General features: G+C 43.5%; 1 protein-coding gene across 1 annotated transcript in view; it reads right to left on the reverse strand.

Annotated features, from left to right (window-relative positions):
- Window positions 1–17443, reverse strand: part of TBC1D8 (TBC1 domain family member 8) — a 124970-nt gene that overhangs the window by 45785 nt on the left and 61742 nt on the right. The window contains exons 3-5 of the mRNA XM_082851770.1: window positions 11625–11743; window positions 7153–7381; window positions 4497–4737 (exon numbers count right to left, since the gene is read on the reverse strand). Coding sequence (XP_082707896.1) covers window positions 4497–4737; window positions 7153–7381; window positions 11625–11743 — 589 coding nt within the window. The remainder of the gene's footprint in view (window positions 1–4496; window positions 4738–7152; window positions 7382–11624; window positions 11744–17443) is intronic.

Below are 17443 nucleotides of genomic sequence, written 5' to 3' on the forward strand. Positions count from 1 at the left end.
CTAAGGAGACAAAAAACCTGTATGCACAAAACTATAAGACACTGATGAAAGAAATCAAAGACGATACAAACAGATGGAGAGATATACCATGTTCTTGGATTGGAAGAATCAATGTTGTGAAAATGACTATACTACCCAAAGCAATCTACAGATTCAATGCAATCCCTATCAAACTACCAATGGCATTTTTCACAGAACTAGAGCAAAAAATTTCACAATTTGTATGGAAACACAAAAGACCCTGAATAGCCAAAGCAATCTTGAGAAAGAAAAATGGAGCTGGAGGAATCAGGCTCCCGGACTTCAGACTACACTACAAAGCTACAGTAATCAAGACAGTATGGTACTGGCACAAAAACAGAAATATAGATCAATGGAACAGGATAGAAAGGTCAGAGACAAACCCACGCACATATGGTCACCTTATCTTTGATAAAGGAGGCAAGAATATACAATAGAGAAAAGACAGCCTCTTCAATAAGTGGTGCTGGGAAAACTGGACAGCTACATGTAAAAGAATGAAATTAGAACACTCCCTAACTCCGTATACAAAACTAAACTCAAAGTGGATTAAAGGCCTAAATGTAAGGCCAGACTCTATAAAACTCTTAGAGGAAAACATAGGCAGAACCCTCTATGAGGTAAATCACAGCAAGATCCTTTCTGACCCACCTCCTAGAAGAATGGAAATAAAAACAAAAATAAACAAATGGGATCTAATGAAACTTAAAAGCTTTTTCACAGCAAAGGAAACCATAAACAAGAGGAAAAGACAATCCTCAGAATGGGAGAAAATATTTGCAAATGAAGCAACCAACAAAGGATTAATCTCCAAAATATACAAGCAGCTCATGCAGCTCAATCTCAAAAAAACAAACAACCCAATCCAAAAATGGGCAGAAGACCTAAACAGACATTTCTCCAAAGAAGATATACAGATTGCCAACAAACACATGAAAGAATGCTCAGCATCATTAATCATTAGAGAAATGCAAATCAAAACTACAATGAAGTATCACCTCACATGGGTCAGAATGGCCATCATCAAAAAATCTACAAACAATAAATGCTGGAGAGGGTGTGGAGAAAAGGGAACACTCTTGCACTGTTGGTGGGAATGTAAATTGATACAGCCACTATGGAGAACAACAGTATGCAAGTTCCTTACAAAACTAAAAATAGAACTACCATACGACCCAGCAATCCCACTACTAGGCATATACCCTGAGAAAACCATAGTTCAAAAAGAGTCATGTACTACAATGTTCATTGTAGCTCTATTTACAATAGCCAGGACATGGAAGCAACCTAAGTGTCCAACGACAGATGAATGGATAAAGAAGATGTGGCACATATATACAATGGAATATTAGCCATAAAAAGAAATGATATTGAGTTATTTGTAGTTAGGTGGATGGATCTAGAGTCTGTCATACAGAGTGAAGTAAGTCAGAGAAAAACAAATACCACATGCTAACACATATATATGGTATCTAAAAAAAAAAAGGTACTGAAGAACCTAGGGGCAGAACAGGAATAAAGACGCAGACGTAGAGAAGGGAACTGAGGACACACGGAGTGGGAAGGGTAAGCTGGGATGAAGTGAGAGCGTGGCACGGACATATAAACACTACCAAATGTAAAATAGATAGTTAGTGGGGAGCAGCTGCATAGCACAGGGAGATCAGCTCAGTGCTTTGTGACCACATAGAGGTGTGGGATAGGGAGGGTGGGAGGGAGACGCAAGAGGGAGGGGATATGGGGATATATGTATATGTACAGCTGATTCACTTTGCTATAAAGCAGAAACTAACACACCATTGTAAAGCAATTATATTCCGATAAAGATGTTTAAAAAAAAAAGTCATGTACCACAAAGTTCATTGCAGCTCTATTTACAATAGCCAGGACATGGAAGCAACCTAAGTGTCCATCAACAGATGAATGGATAAAGAAGATGTGGCACATAAATACAATGGAATATTACTCAGCAATAAAAAGAAACAGAATTGAGTTATTTGTAGTGAGGTGGATGGACCTAGAGACAGTCATACAGAGTGAAGTAAGTCAGAAAGAGAAAAACAAATAACATATGCTAATACACATATATGGAACCTAAAAAAAAAAAAATGGTTCTGATGAACCTAGGGGCAGGACAAGAGTAAAGACGCAGACATAGAGAATGGACTTGAGGACACGGGGAGGAGGAAGGGGAAGCTGGGATGAAGTGAGAGAGTGGCATGGACATATATACACTACCAAATGTAAAACAGATAGCTAGGGGCTTCCCTGGTGGCGCAGTGGTTGAGAGTCCGCCTGCCGATGCAGGGGACACGGGTTCGTGCCCCGGTCCGGGAAGATCCCACATGCCGCGGAGCGGCTGGGCCTGTGAGCCATGGCCGCTGAGCCTGCGCATCCGGAGCCTGTGCTCCGCAACGGGAGAGGCCACAGCAGTGAGAGGCCTGCGTACCGCAAAAAAAAGAAAAAAAAAAAAAAGCAGATAGCTAGTAGGACGCAGCCTCAAAGCACAGGGAGATCAGCTCGGTGCTTTGTGACCACCTAGAAGGGTGGGATGGGGAGGGAGGGAGACGCAAGAGGGAGGGGATATGGGGATATATGTACATGTATTGCTGATTCACTTTGTTATAAAGCAGAAACTAACACACCATTGTAAAGCAATTATACTCCAATAAAGATGTAAAAAATAAATAAATAGAAAATAAAAGGGTGAAATTTTGCCATTTGCAGCAACAAGGATGCTTGGAGGGCATTATGCTAAGTCAGACAGAGAAAGACAAATACCATATGATATCATTTATATGTGGAATCTAAAAAATACAACAAACTAGTGAATAAAACAAAAAAGAAGCAGACTCAGAGAACAAACTACTGGTTACCAGTGGGGAGAGGGATAGGGAGAGGGGCAATATAGAAGTAAGGGATTTTAAAAAAGGGTTATTGTGGGATTATATGAAATCATGTGTGTGAAGCTTTTGAAAATTGTAAAGCACTATAGAATTTAAAGAGTCTTTCATTCAATTAAAGAAGTTTTTAAAAAATAAAAATGGTTAAGATGGCAAATCTTATGTTATGTGTATTTTACCACCAAAAAAAAGTTTTTTAATGACAAGTAGTGTGCAGATAGCAGTGGTGATTCTGTAACCACATCAAAAACATCCAGCCAGGGCGGCACTTCATGGATAAAGTGTTTTTCAAAGGATGCAAAGGTGAACTTTTACAAAGGCATCAGCTCTGCAGTCACCCAGTGTGAACCACGAAGCCAGAAATCACAGTCAAGCTCAAACACCACAGTTTGAATTTTAGGTAATAAAATCGAACTGCTTTAAATTGGCAAATAATTCAAGCAACGACCTCATAAGTCCCCATGACCAGTATCAATTGGGGGCAAATAACAAAGAATGCTGGCTTACTATCAGTAAGGCACATTTCTTGTGACAAGTTGGTACCAAAAATATATCCAGTGCTCCTGAAAAAGTCTTCTACAAAGTAATGTGATATGAAAAAACAACATTTCTTAATGTGCACTAATAAAGCCCTATGCTGAATAGAATTCTATCATGAGGCTACCTGTATTGTATTTTCTGAAAGTTTGGGTTTGCTTGGCCACACTGCGCGGCTTGTGGGATCTTCGTTCCCCGACCAGGGATCAAACCCAGGGCCATGGCAGTGAAAGCATGGAGTCCTAACCACTGGACCACCAGGGAATTTCCTGGAAGAATTTTTTTTTTTTTTAATGAAAATCAATTTTGAAATACTTTCTGGAAAAAAAGGGGAAATTGGATCCAGGAATCAAAGCCTACTGCATAGAGGAAATGAATAACCATCATTGCCAATTATTATCTCTCTGTCATGATTAACGACATAGGAAAATCTGGATTACGCCACGAGGGAAATTTCAAACTAATACAATGAGGTTAACAAAGCACATGTCCGGAACTTCCCTGGTGGTCCAGTGGGTAAGATTCCATGCTCCCAATGCAGGGGGCCTGGGTTCGATCCCTGGTTGGGGAACTAGATCCCACACGCATGCCACAACTAAGAGTTTGCACGCCTCAACTAAGAAGTCCGTATGCCTCAACTAAAGATCCTACATGCCACAACTAAGACCAGCACAGCCAAAATAAATAAATATGTTTTTAAAATATACTTATAGGGCTTCCCTGGTGGCACAGTGGTTGAGAGTCCGCCTGCCGATGCAGGGGACACGGGTTCGTCCCCCAGTCCGGGAAGATCCCACATGCCGCGGAGTGGCTGGGCCCGTTAGCCATGGCCGCTGAGCCTGCGCGTCCGGAGCCTGTGCTCCGCAACGGGAGAGGCCACAACAGTGAGAGGCCCGCGTACCGCAAAAACAAAACAGAACAAAAACAAAAATACACTTATAAAAACAAAAAAAAACAAAACACATGTCCATGAAGGTGGCACACGGGCTGTGGTCCCCTGTGAGGTTAGGGACACCTGTGTATGGAGGTTCCTACCTCTTGGTGATCTGGCTGGGCTCCTGCAGACCTGGGTCCAGGTCAAAGCCCTCATTATCCAGCAGCCTTCGGAGTGTCACGTCAGCCAGCTGCTCCATGATCTTGAACACCTCATCTAGGTTCAGAAACATGGAGAAGTCCCGCTCCTTATTCTGTGTGGTGATGCGGATGGTATCCGTCAGAAAGACGTTGGATGTCCTCTCCAACTTCTGGATGTCAACCCAAGGGACTACAAGTTTAACTAGAAAAGAAAAAAGGGCAAATACAGATTTTACCCTCAAATGTAACCCAAACTTGAATGCACCAGCAACAGTGCAAAGCTTTTCCCGCAGCTGAAATGCAAATAGCTTTCAAACCAGAGCAGGAAAGAGGAGACACAGGAACTGCTTCACAGCTGTTCGTTAGAACCCAACCCACCGTTCTAACAATTATCTTAAAGATTTAAGTAAAACTTCCCAAGTTGCTGGCTACCGCACACATACAAGGGACACCGTTCTGCCATACCAAGTTAACAACGTGAAAACTGTCCCCCAAATACTTAAACTTCAGTATTTGCAAAATACGCAGATGTTTCTTGATCCACGTAAATCCTGGTTTCAGTAGCAGCATTCATGGCATGAGCTATGAAAGACAGAGGTCAAAAGAGGATTCATGATCTGGTTTAGAGGCACAGGCCTAACACTTAGATGATGTCAAGTGACAGCTGCTCAAATCTTCGAAAACAGAGCACAAGTAGATTTTACTGAAGTACTATGGTACTAACTGCACAGTTATAATGCTAGTTATAAACTAGCATTCTGTTCTCAGAAGTGTTTCCAGTGCAGTGGTAATTAGGCTAGCGGGCTGATGCAGGGCAAATGGGGAGGGACATACGTCACAAGTCAAAACGATAAATGTTATCAAATATTAGGAATCATTTCTTTTTTCCAAGTTTTATCAACTTAACAAAATCAGGTTTAGTGACGGTGACTGATAAATATCAGAAAATAACTCATTTTCCTTTTCAAGTGAAAATGGGAATGATGAACTGCTTTTATTTCTATCATGTCTCTCCATTTATTTTACAATAATCATAAGTGCTAATAAGTGCTTTAATCATTTAAAAGTCCACTTTTCTACATGAGGCATGAGAATAAGCTTCTTCAGCTACCTCTAGTTGCTTTTATATCGTTCTTTTCACACACACCGACACACTCCATCTACGCTATCAGCTTTCTCTCGTTAAGCATCTACTTTGTGAAGAGCCCCGCACTTAAGAAGCGCGTTCAAGTAGGAATAACAGACGTGTAAACAAAGAAGCAACCAGGGACCCGACAGGACCCAAAACAGATGCAAATAGAGGACAAATTACAAGGGGACCAGGGAAGGCGCCCTGGAGATGAAAAAACGTGAACTGAATTTTAAAGGATGAAGGAGAGTTCCCAAACGGGCCTAAGAATGGGGAAGGCCAGGAGAGACAGGGTGTTCATTTTGAGAAGCATTTCAGAAAGCAGAAGAGCAAGGATGGCAAGCGTTAGGTAAGAGCACATCCCAAGGGTGAGGAAGGCTGTGCACACAGGGGGCATGTACTGGGGTGTCTGAGCCCAGGCTGGTGGCACAGGGAAAGACAAGGCGTGACCACGGGCAGGATGCTGGCCACAGCAGAGTGCAAGAGGAGCCCCGCACACTGGTTCCACGTGAAATATAAACAAATGCAGGAAGAAAAAAATATATACTTAAATATATAAATATAGATACAGCACATGCACCACCCTGCGTGGGCCCTTGAAACGATATTTGTTACGGGAACAAGTTTCAATGGTAATGACTTTGAATGTTCCAATATACAATCGACCCTGTGGCTTCCCTTTTTCAGCCTGGAATCCCATTGCCCAGAACGATGACAGTGGGTGGAAAAATGATTGAGAAGTGAATCCCTGCCTGGATGTCAGGGGGTCCCACGTGAGGAACCCCCTTCTAGGAACAACTGCTAGTCTCCCAGGAGCAGTCGTGACCTTCAGGCCTGGGAATTCTCTAAATGGCCCCCCTGGATTCAGAAGCACAACCTGTCCCATTCCTTTAGAACTCCTGGGCCATCAGTTACAACACTGTTTTCAAAGTAATAGATAATATAGTAGCAAAAACCCTTCCGTACGGTTTTTGCATGAAGGGAGCTACACAGAAAGGATCCTTAAGGCAGGACAAGAAATGAACTCCCGCAAAACCAAACCTCCTTAGATTGGGACTGACATGTACACACTCCAATATATAAAATGGATAACTAATAAGGACCTACTGTATAGCACAGGGAACTCTACTCAATACTCTGCAATGACCTCTATGGGAAAAGAATCTAAAAAGGAGGGGATATATGTATATGTATAACTGATTCACTTTGCTGTACAGCAGAAACTAGCACAACATTGTAAATCAACTCGACGCCAATAAAAATTTTAAAAAGAAAATCAAACCTGCTTCGTGGTCGTCGTGTATGTAATACAATATGATTGTCTGCAGAGGGCATTTGGAAATTAATCGTGTGTGACCTGTTATGTCTCAACCACTTATTTAAATCTTTTGTCGTCTAACTAGTCACGTAACGAGTGGTCTCGGGACCAGCGCTGAGCATCCCAGGGGCCAGGGCCACCTGGGAGGGACCCAATCGCCCCTCACTTACGCTCCTTGCCCAGGAAGAAGGAATAGAAGCAGAGGTGGTTGATGCTGAGATAGAGCCAGCCTTGACGGGGCACCCTGCCCTTCCAGCAGCAGCACGAGTAATAGGTGACCAGCTTCTCGGCCTCCGGGAAGTTGAACCTGGCCTCGAACTTCACCAGGGCCTCTCGGAACTTCTCAGGCTCCTCTTCCTGTTCGGCCAGCCTGCTGCTTGTCTCCTCGGCGATCAGAGCCTGACGCACAGAGAGAAGGGTCCCCGGGTCAGGAGACGGGCAAGAACAACCGCGCATGCGCAGCCGGGGAGCCGGCCCCGCTCAGACAGACCCACAGGGTGGATGAGGACCCCGTGCACCCCCCAGAAACACGTCCCCGTGGGGAGAAAGCAAGCTGGGGGGGAACCCCAGCACCAGTCTCTCTCTTGGCCGCTCTCCAGCCATCAGGCTTTGGAAATCTCTGACTCCCAAGCTCCAGTTCTCAAACATGTTACTATTTTATAATCTCTCCCTGCTCCTGCCTCCAGAGACACGAGTCAGAGAGAGTCAAGCGACTGTCCCGGGTGTGTGAACTCAATGCATCAACCCTGAAGAACCACCCAAGCTGGAGTTTAAAAGTTGGTCTTTTTACAGAAATGAACCCATCTACGAAACAGAAACAGAATCATGGACGTAGAGAACAGACTGGGGGATGGCAAGGGGGAGGAGGGTAGGAGAGGGATGGAGTGGGAGTTTGGGGTTAGCAGATGAAAACCATTACATATAGGATGGATAAACAACAAGGTCCTACTGGAGAGCACAGGGAACTATATGTTCAAGATCCGTGATACACCATAATGGAAAAGAATATTTTTTAAAAATGTACATATAACTGAATCATTTTGCCGTACAGCAGAAATTAACACAACATTCTAAATCAACTATACTTCAATAAAAATAAGTATATAAATACATAAGTATTGGTCTTTAAAAAAAAACAACTCACGAATGTCTTCCTCATTGGGTTCAAAAACTGGGTGTAAAGCCAATAATGCCTGCCTGTGTGACACCTGATACATTCCACCACCACTGTATCACCTCTAGTCTTCTAAGGTAGAAAAGGGGCAGGGTGGCTGAGGTTCCTGAGGTTGTCAATACCTCCAGAGCACCTCGGTATACGGGGAGGCAAGATGGGAAAGAAGAATCTGAATCTACAATTGTTTTGTTGATGACAAACAATAGTGAGGATCCTCTCTAAATCTGGGGCGAGGGGGTAGACGTGCCTAGAATGTAAGCTGTGGCCTGATCCTAAGGGTGACAGCACACTGACAGCATCAGAATTCTGATTCCCGTTCCTGAGAGCTCACTGTACATTTTTTTTTCACCCAGAATTTCTTCTGTTCAAGAACTCCCCGGCCTCAGGCCTTACATATGCTACTCGATTTTAAAAATACACTGTAATTCTATCTTTTTATTTATTTTTATGAGCACCTTCCTTCCTTTCTATTCTTGTATGGGTGGTTTCACAAAAGGCTAATAAGATAAGGCCATTTTGGGGAGAACTGCTACCCAATCTGCATTGCACAAGCGGTTTTAGAAAATATCCTGGGCATTACCATTAAAATAAAAATGTATTTTAAAATTACTTTAAAAGTCAATCTGAAATTTCAGGTGATTTGCATTTCCCTCATTATGTTTTTCTTTCTTTTCCAAATTTTATTTAACAAGACATTATAAAACATAAATGTTATAATTAAGAGAGGTATTTTTTTTAAAGCGTGTCTAATATATAATAAATGCTCTGCACCTTGAAACGTGAAGGGGATTTTTTCTTTTTAATTTTTATCTCATTTTTTCACTGCACCACACAGCATGTGGGATCTGAGTTCCCCAACCATGGATCTAACTCGCACCCCCTGCATTGGAAGCACGCAGTCTTAACCACTGGACCGCCAGGGAAGTCCCTGAAGGGGATTTTTTAAGAAGCCTCTACAGCAAACAGTCACGGTTCCAGACAAGGGCGGCCACACAGACTGCTGGCTTCCTTGTCTGCTGGGTCTGGTTACAGCACAGCTCAAAGCAGAGGGATTCCTTTCCTGGTGGTGCAGTGGTTGAGAGTCCACCTGCCGATGCAGGGGACGCGGGTTCGTGCCCTGGTCCAGGAAGATCCCACATGCCGCGGAGCGGCTGGGCCCGTGAGCCATGGCCGCTGAGCCTGTGCGTCCGGAGCCTGTGCTCCGCAACGGGAGAGGCCACAACAGTGAGAGGCCCGCGTACCGCAAAAAAAAAACAAAAACAAAAACCCTCCATAGAGCAGTCAATGGTCAGGTTTTGAGTAGGAAAGCCCCAATCCCCAGATCCTTCAAATCTGCCCAGGGCAAAGGGAGAACCAACACTACATGGTGGCCCCAAAGGCTCGACCAGCCTCCGACCAGCCAGACCCCTCAATCCCCGGCCGCTGCTCCAGGCCAGCAGCCTCCCTGGGAAACAGAAGGCATGTTCACCATGAAGTGTTAAAGGATCAGAATATGCCACCCCATAATATGCCACTCTGGCATAAGAATTATTTTGAGCTAAACACACTTGACAAACAGCAGACGCCAAAAAAGCTCTCTGCCCTCCCCCGCTATTTACCTAAAAACAGGACACAAATCCCCATTTCTAAAGGTGTCTCCCAGTCCTGTGCCAGAAAGAGGAGAGCAGCTCTTAGACTCTGAACCACCAGAGACAACTCTGGACTCTGACCAACTCCAGAGGCACCAGCAGGAACCTTCAGGATGAACCCGACTGGAGCAGTCAGTCTCACTCCAGTACCCGGTGTCCGGCAGTTTGCTGCCCTAAAAGGCCGCACTCCTGTTCCTCTGACTCCTCACTTCTCTACAGATGCACTGTTCTTCGTTACGATGCTGCCCAAGCCCCAGGTCCTAAGCACCCCTTTGAGTGACTCATCACAGAGTTTCTCCTACCTGTCTGTGGGCCGCAGAGGCTGATAAACTGTTTTTCTCATTAATCTGTCTTCTGTCAGTTTAATTTCCAGGCCCCTGGCACAGAACCTAAGAGGGTAAAGGAAAAGCTTTTCCCTCCCCTACAGAAGCTTTCTAAAAGCCACCGCAGCAGAAATGCATTTCCTCGTTCCCAACTAAGAGGAGAAACACCTAAATCAAAGAACCGCCACAACCCATGTGAGACCAAGAAAAGGGGGTCAATGTGAAAAATAACTGTGATCCGGGTATTTCTGTTGCTAAGCCCCAGTGCAGCCTGACCCAAGGAACCAAGTTGGACCAGGCTGTGGTGGTAACACATGAGATGGACAAGACCCGCCAGGGCTTGCGCCCACCTGCTAATCCCCACCAGACAACACTGTCATCCCACCTGGACTCAGAAGACTGGTCTTCTACCTGATCCCACAAGTATCCCCAATCCCCAAGTGAAAAAGGTGCTCTTGTTTTGTCCTTTCAAATTTGAGAATTCACTCTAAGACCTTTTACTAAAAGCCAAAGCACATGGGGTGCTAGAAAGGCACACTTTTGGGAAGAAAAAACAACACTCTGGGATGAAAACTGTATTACAGGCTAATGTGTTAAAGTGTTTAGTAAGACAGTTAAATTTAGAATGAGAAACCGTCTCTCCCTGCCTGAGAGGGTTTTTTTTTTTTGATAAAACATTTTATTTTATTTTATTTTAACATCTTTATTGGGGTATAATTGCTTTACAATGGTGTGTTAGTTTCTGGGCAGTCTACCTGAAAAAGAATTCAGAATAATGATAGTAAGGATGATCCAAAATCTTGGAAATAGAATGGGGAAAATACAAGAAACATTTAACAAGGACCTAGAAGAAATAAAGATGAAACAAGCAACGATGAACAACACTGAGAGGGTTTCTAAAGCACCGGTTACCAATCACGCTTTTGCAGTGAGACCTGTTAACATAAGACATAGCTCACAGCAGGTATGGAGAGAGACCTCCCCAAATAGTCCTCTCTTTTCTCAAAACTTATTTTGTTTTAATTCTTCACTTAACATATTTTAAGAATAAATATCCACTTTCAGAAGGAGGCAAGTGCTAGGTCCAACAAAATAAAAGACGGACAAGGTGTCACAGCTGCAAAAAAAAGTTGGGAGTAACTAGCTTCAGGGGTCAAATAACATTGTTGCTGTGCAAAAACACGAATCTTAGCATTTTTTTTTTTTCCCTGAGATAAAAAAGGACCTTCACTTCTGTAAAGGGTAACGAAACCTCAGGCCTGAGAATGAGGCTTTTGTTGGGTTTTTTTTGGGTTTTTTTTTTCGGGTGAATTTTGTCAGACCGACTCTGCAAAATATGACTGATGACAAGTCAAACTCATTTTGCTTTAGGTATTAAGCCAAGCAGTTCAATTATCATGGAGAACACTGTTAAGGGAGAAGAATATGATGAAAAATGCTGTAGTGTCTAGAAGGCTGTAAGGACGTGATAAGAAAGATGGGGAAACGGGGAGAGACATCACAGTCCAGGGACCTACCTTCACCTTCCCTTTGACAAAGCTGGCAATGTCATCTTTATTATCAAAGACGGACAAGGTGTGGAGCAGATTTTGCTCCAGCCAGTCCCAGTGCTGGTTTATTTCCTCTAACGTGGCACCTGGGTTAGAACAGAAAAAGACACAGAGATTAAGAGACAAAAGCAATTCTTAGAATATGAACTCACTTTCCAAATACGAGTCCTGCATTTACGTTATTAAAACGTTCCGGCTTCTCACATCCCAGTTTGCTGGCTGACAAGGCAGGCACCCTCCACTGGGGCCCTGGTCCCAGTCACCGCAGCACTGGGGTTTGGGAACACCCATCCCTCTGCCACACGGATGGGCCAGCCAACCAGACGAGTCATCCCCGGGACCTCTCTGTGGGCGTCCTACCAGTCTCACTAAAGCGTGGAATTCTGACCACCTCCACTCAAGTGACAGAAACATCTATAATTATACAGCCATTCCAGGGGAAACAAGCCCCAGGGTGACCAATTCTGAACATTCTCACAGAATTTACCCTGTAAGAATGAGGGTCCCTCAAAAGGGACCTCAGCCCAAGTTCACAGAGAGAAGACCTCTTGAGATGGCTCTGCCAGTGGCCCAAGGGCATTGCCACTAGGACACTTCCAGGTTTATCAATCTGTACTTCATATCTTTTATTAAAAAATCCCTTAAAACAGATATAAAAAGAGGTTTTATTGTACATGTTAAAACAAAACCACAGAAATCGTACCTAGTAAGTTAATTTCTTTCAAAGGCAACTAAAAACACAACCAACCTATTTGTGAAGCATTAAGCAACATTGTTACCAAAAAGCTTAGACATCTTAGTTGTCATTATTTCCTCCTAGACCTCCCCACTGGACGTGGGCACCTTGGCACGGGGACCGTGCCAGCTCCAAGTGGTGGGACAGAGGTTTGATCAAGTCCATGACTTGAAGCAAGCACGGTCCTGCACAAGAAGAGGCATGTGTACATCGGGTATGTCTAGTGTGGAAATAGGTGAACGCCTGGCTAGGAGGGCCGGGTTTCCCAAGTGGGAAGCCGAAGATACTCTGACCTCAAAGGGCTGGCAGACAAGCAACAGTGCAGAATAATCTAGCCAACGTGAGAGGCATAATGACCAACAGAGTCATGTACCACTTACGGAGAAGCCAGACATGCATTATGCTACCTCTGAGTTTTCTCTCTCTCTGTTACCCGCAGCATTGCTCTCCCCAGAGTGTGAACGTATGTGAGGACCTTATAAATACCCCCCACATAGAAATGCCAGAGAACTCACCTTGGACCTGTGGATTTGGGGTGAGTATGGAGAACATCCGTACTAGGACTATTGTTCTGATGGGCACTTTGGGAAGGAGTAAGAAGAAGAATCTAAGAGAACTCTCATTTTTCCTCATAAGGAAAAATGAGAGTTTAAACCAATGGTATTTATTTCCCTGTATTCTCCCATTTTTAGGCATGGCATTGCCAAAGCAATGTCCTTTGGTCATCACTAGAGCAGACTTCTCGTCCTTCTGATAAGGGCACTAATCCCATCAGGGTGGCCCCACCCTCATGACCTCATCTGAACCTAATCACCTCCCAAAGGTCCCACCTCCAAATACCACCACACTGGGGGTGAGGGCTTCAACATCTGAATTTGGGGAGTTGAGGGGGACACCATTTAGTCCATAACAACCAGTGACCCTACCCAGCTCTCCATGAGTCCTACCTCCCGTCTTGCTCTTTTGGGATCATAAACCCAAGACGCAACCCACTTGGGGTAAGTGGCCACGAACTCTATCTACTTCCCATCCACCTAGGAGGCCCTTGCAGTCTCAGGAAGCCCCTGGCCCTTCAGGCTCCCTACCCCTCTTATGGGAGGGAGAGATCATTTTGAAACAACAGCCTCACACCACAAGTTTCCAGGCTCCACAGCAGGGCTCTCTTGAAGTTTCCAAACAATGTCCCCCTGAACTGAGGACCCACACCGTCTGCTCCTCACATTCAGCACTGATGTGGCTGAGGTGGGCATCTAATTTACCTGCCTCTGGCTTAATTCTCCTTGCATGTTCAGTGTCCTCGGGTGGCAGCTACATAAGTGTCAGTCACCAGGACACCCCCTAAATCTCGTTGGTCAGCAATGGTTTCTTTGCAGGGTCGGTGGAGGGACAGCACATCACACGATTCATCTCAGGAGAGAGTCTCTGGGCCACTGAAGCCAATAAATTTGCGCAGGCTCCTTGGGGTGGGCAGCTCTCTGCTCTTCTCTGGCACTTTAAGGTTTCCTCTCTCTAGATCTTTTTTTTTTTAATTTAACTTTTATTTTATATTGGAGTATAGTTGATTTACAATATTGTGTTAGTTTCAGGTATACAGCAAAGGGATTCAGTTATACATATACATATATCCATTCTTTTTCAGATTCTTTTCTCATATAGGTTATACAGAGTATTTAGTAGAGTTCCCTGTGCTGTACAGTAGGTCCTTGTTGATTATCTATTTTATATATAGTAGTGTGTATATGTTAATCCCAAACTCCTAATTTATCCCTCCCCCATCCATAGATCGTTATCCTTTATTATGCATCATAATAAGACCAACTGGTCAGAATTTTTTTTTAAAAAAAAGGGCAAGGAATACATGGAAAAAGGAGTATCTGTACTGGCCTTCAATCTTTTGCCATATGTTTTCATATACTTCCTAATATACCAAAAAAAAAAAAAACGACTTGGAGGACTGAGGAGGAACAGAGAGGGGACAGAACTCACTCTGTGACCTTTCTGTCCCAGGCGTGGTCTCACTGATGTGAAATGAAGGCTGAGTGAGGAAGGGGGCCTCAGATACATCTCCAAGGTCACTTGTATCGAGTAAAAGGCAAACCAGGATGTGAGCTCATTCTCTATGACCTTGAAGTGCCCTGGGGTCCTCCCATAGAAGCTGCATTTCAATTTTCAAGTAACACTTACATAATCCAGTCCAGTAGTTCAGTCCAGTAGTTCCTAGGGCTTGACACTAAAAAAGCTACTTTGTGCTTGCACGTAGAGCACGCACTCTCCCCACCATCACATTTTCCTGAGGGTGTCTTCCTGGATGACATGAGACAGCTTTTCATTGATCCTGTTCCTAAGCTCATAGGGCCAACAGTTAGCTGTGAAACCACGTGTGTCTTCTCCACCTGCTAACTACAGATGCTGTGAATAAAATTCCAACCGAGCCCCACCACAGTATATCATGTGGAATTAAGACCTGAGGTCACGTCATCCAAAAACTTGACTTTTATTCTTTAAGAAATTCTTCTACCTCCTGGGGAGGAGCCTTAAAATAGGGGAAAACCATTCTAGAACAAAAGTAAGCTCACACCTTGAGAGAGAAAATCAACACACGTGTAAAATCGATCACTGAGCCGCAGTTAGGGGAGGTTGTAATGAAACCCGTCACCCTGTCCTGAATCTGACACGGCTGTGTGCCTCTCCCAGCAAAGACAATCACCGTGATGGAACTTTCCCACTCGACTGTCTTCTACTTCCTACGAAAGTTGCCAAATGGCAGGGAAATTTTCCGAACTATAATTTCCTCTGCAGGGAAGTCTTATGATGGGCTTCAAAAATACCGTGAATCAGGGCAAGCAGACTGCACACCAATGACTCAAAGGACTAGAAAGGAAAGTCACGTAACATACATGACACATAGAAGCTCTGAACCCACATGGCAGCCATGTTTCTCAGCTACATGAAGTAGCCCACCAGGAAACAGCTGTTTTTTAAAAAATGAAATATTTAGAAAATACATGCCACTTTATAAGGGCAATGACTGACTCACGAAATATTTGTCAGAATTATGCACACACTCAAATATATTTCTGTCTGTGGGTCACGGTCAAAATGTTTGAAAGCCACATTACAGACATATAAGTGGTGAAAAATGTAAAGAGGAGAAAATTAGAAAGTGAGAATTTGTCATCCATTGAAGGGACAGAATGATAAAAAGGCTACACATTGACTCAACACTACAGCAATATTCCCACTGCTTCTGCTGTGGGCGTTCCAAAGCCAAGATGGAGGAGAACTGTTATGGCCTGAGTTGGGTCCCCCCAAATTCATATGATGAAGCCCTAACCCCCAATGTGACCATATTTGAAGATTAGGGCCTCTAAGGAAGTAACTAAGGTTAAATTAGGTCCTGGGGCAGGGATCATTATAAGGACTGGTGTCCCTGTAAGAAGAGGAAGAAACACCAGGGATGCATCGTGTGAGGACCCAGCAAGAGGGCAGCCGTCTGCACACCAAGGAGAGAGGCCTCAGGAGAAACCAACCCTGCTGGCACCTTGATCTTAGACTTCCAGACTCCAGAACTGTGAGAAGATAAATTTCTGTTCTTTAAGCCATCTAGTCTGCTGTACTTTGTTAAGGCAGCCCTAGCAGGTTAATACAGCTTTCTAAAACCAAAATGTACAGGCTTACTGTGGATTGTAACAGAAGTCCAATTAGCAAAATTACATCGATACTTTGTTTCATTAAGACCCCTAATTTTTGCTGAAAAAGACTTCTCTCTTTTCTAAGAAAATTCAAGTTCGGTGGATCTTACACCTTACCCACACAAGAAGTCAAAAATCAAATCTGTAAATGGCAATGCAAGACTAAAATACAGTATTAGAAACATCAGTTATGACCACAAGACAAACCACACTGCTGGATTTATAAATAACCAACTTGATGGTCTAAGAAAGAACTGCCAGAGGTGCAGGCACAGGACACTTTCTGAAGCCAGGCATCTTGTTAGGTATGTTGTACACTTAACCTTGCTCATCTTCATGAAAAGCATCACAAGATAGGTATTGTTATTTCCACCTCCTAGGTGAGAAATCTAAAGTGCAGACAAGAGCCTACCTTGAGGCCTGTTCTTCTGGCTCTTTCTGTAACGCACGGTGGAGACTGGAGCCTGGGGAGTAGGGTGGGGCGGGGGGCAGCTCCCAACAGCTGAGTCACTTTGAAACTCACACACAGTATTTATTATCTTAGGTTTGCCCCAGAGGTATTTTCAGGAAATAAAACAAGCATCTCATTGTCTATACTTACAGCTTCTGCACGGAAAACAGTCATACATAACTTGATCCCAGCTTCAGTTTTAAAAAGCAACTGTTTCTTTCTGCATAGTAAATATCCAATTGAATTAAGTATCTTCTCCAGATACCTAGATCCTACTTTACAATGACATGGGCATTGCATGTGCATCCTTCAGATCTGTTCCTTTGCAATAGTCAACATTTCTCTACTGTCCAAACACTAAAAGGCTTCTGTCTAAATGCCTGGACTAAAAGCCACACAGACCACAAAAGGACTAATTAAAAGTTTAACAGTCAAGGCACTGTCATTCCTAAATTCCACTCAACACTCATCCTACACAGAGAAACACTGAGGCAAAGAATCTAGTAAAAATTACAAATGACAGGGGAAAGGGTTGGACCAAAGCTTTAATTTTCAGAAATCTCGCATTCTTCAAGTGGATACTCTAACATCTCATCTATATTGTCTGAAGCAGTATCTTTACAGGAACATGTAAAAGTTGAATATCAACATCACATCATCATGCTTTTTTTTTAAAACCTGTGTACACTTCTCACTATATAGCTTAAGAAAATAAGTTCTAAACCTTTCTTTTTACATAATTTATCCTTTTTTGCCTTCAGATTAGAATGAGTCCCTAAAATTATTTGCAATAAGTGAAAAACAAACTCAACTTCCTTGACACTGAAAGTAAAATGGATTTTTAATTTATAATTGAAATAGTCATTAAAATGTCCTTGTTCTAGTGCCATTAGAAACACTTCTCAGA

The sequence above is a fragment of the Leucopleurus acutus genome, assembly GCF_964270905.1.
Source record: "Leucopleurus acutus genome assembly, chromosome: 12".
NCBI classification, from domain to species: domain Eukaryota; kingdom Metazoa; phylum Chordata; class Mammalia; order Artiodactyla; family Delphinidae; genus Leucopleurus; species Leucopleurus acutus.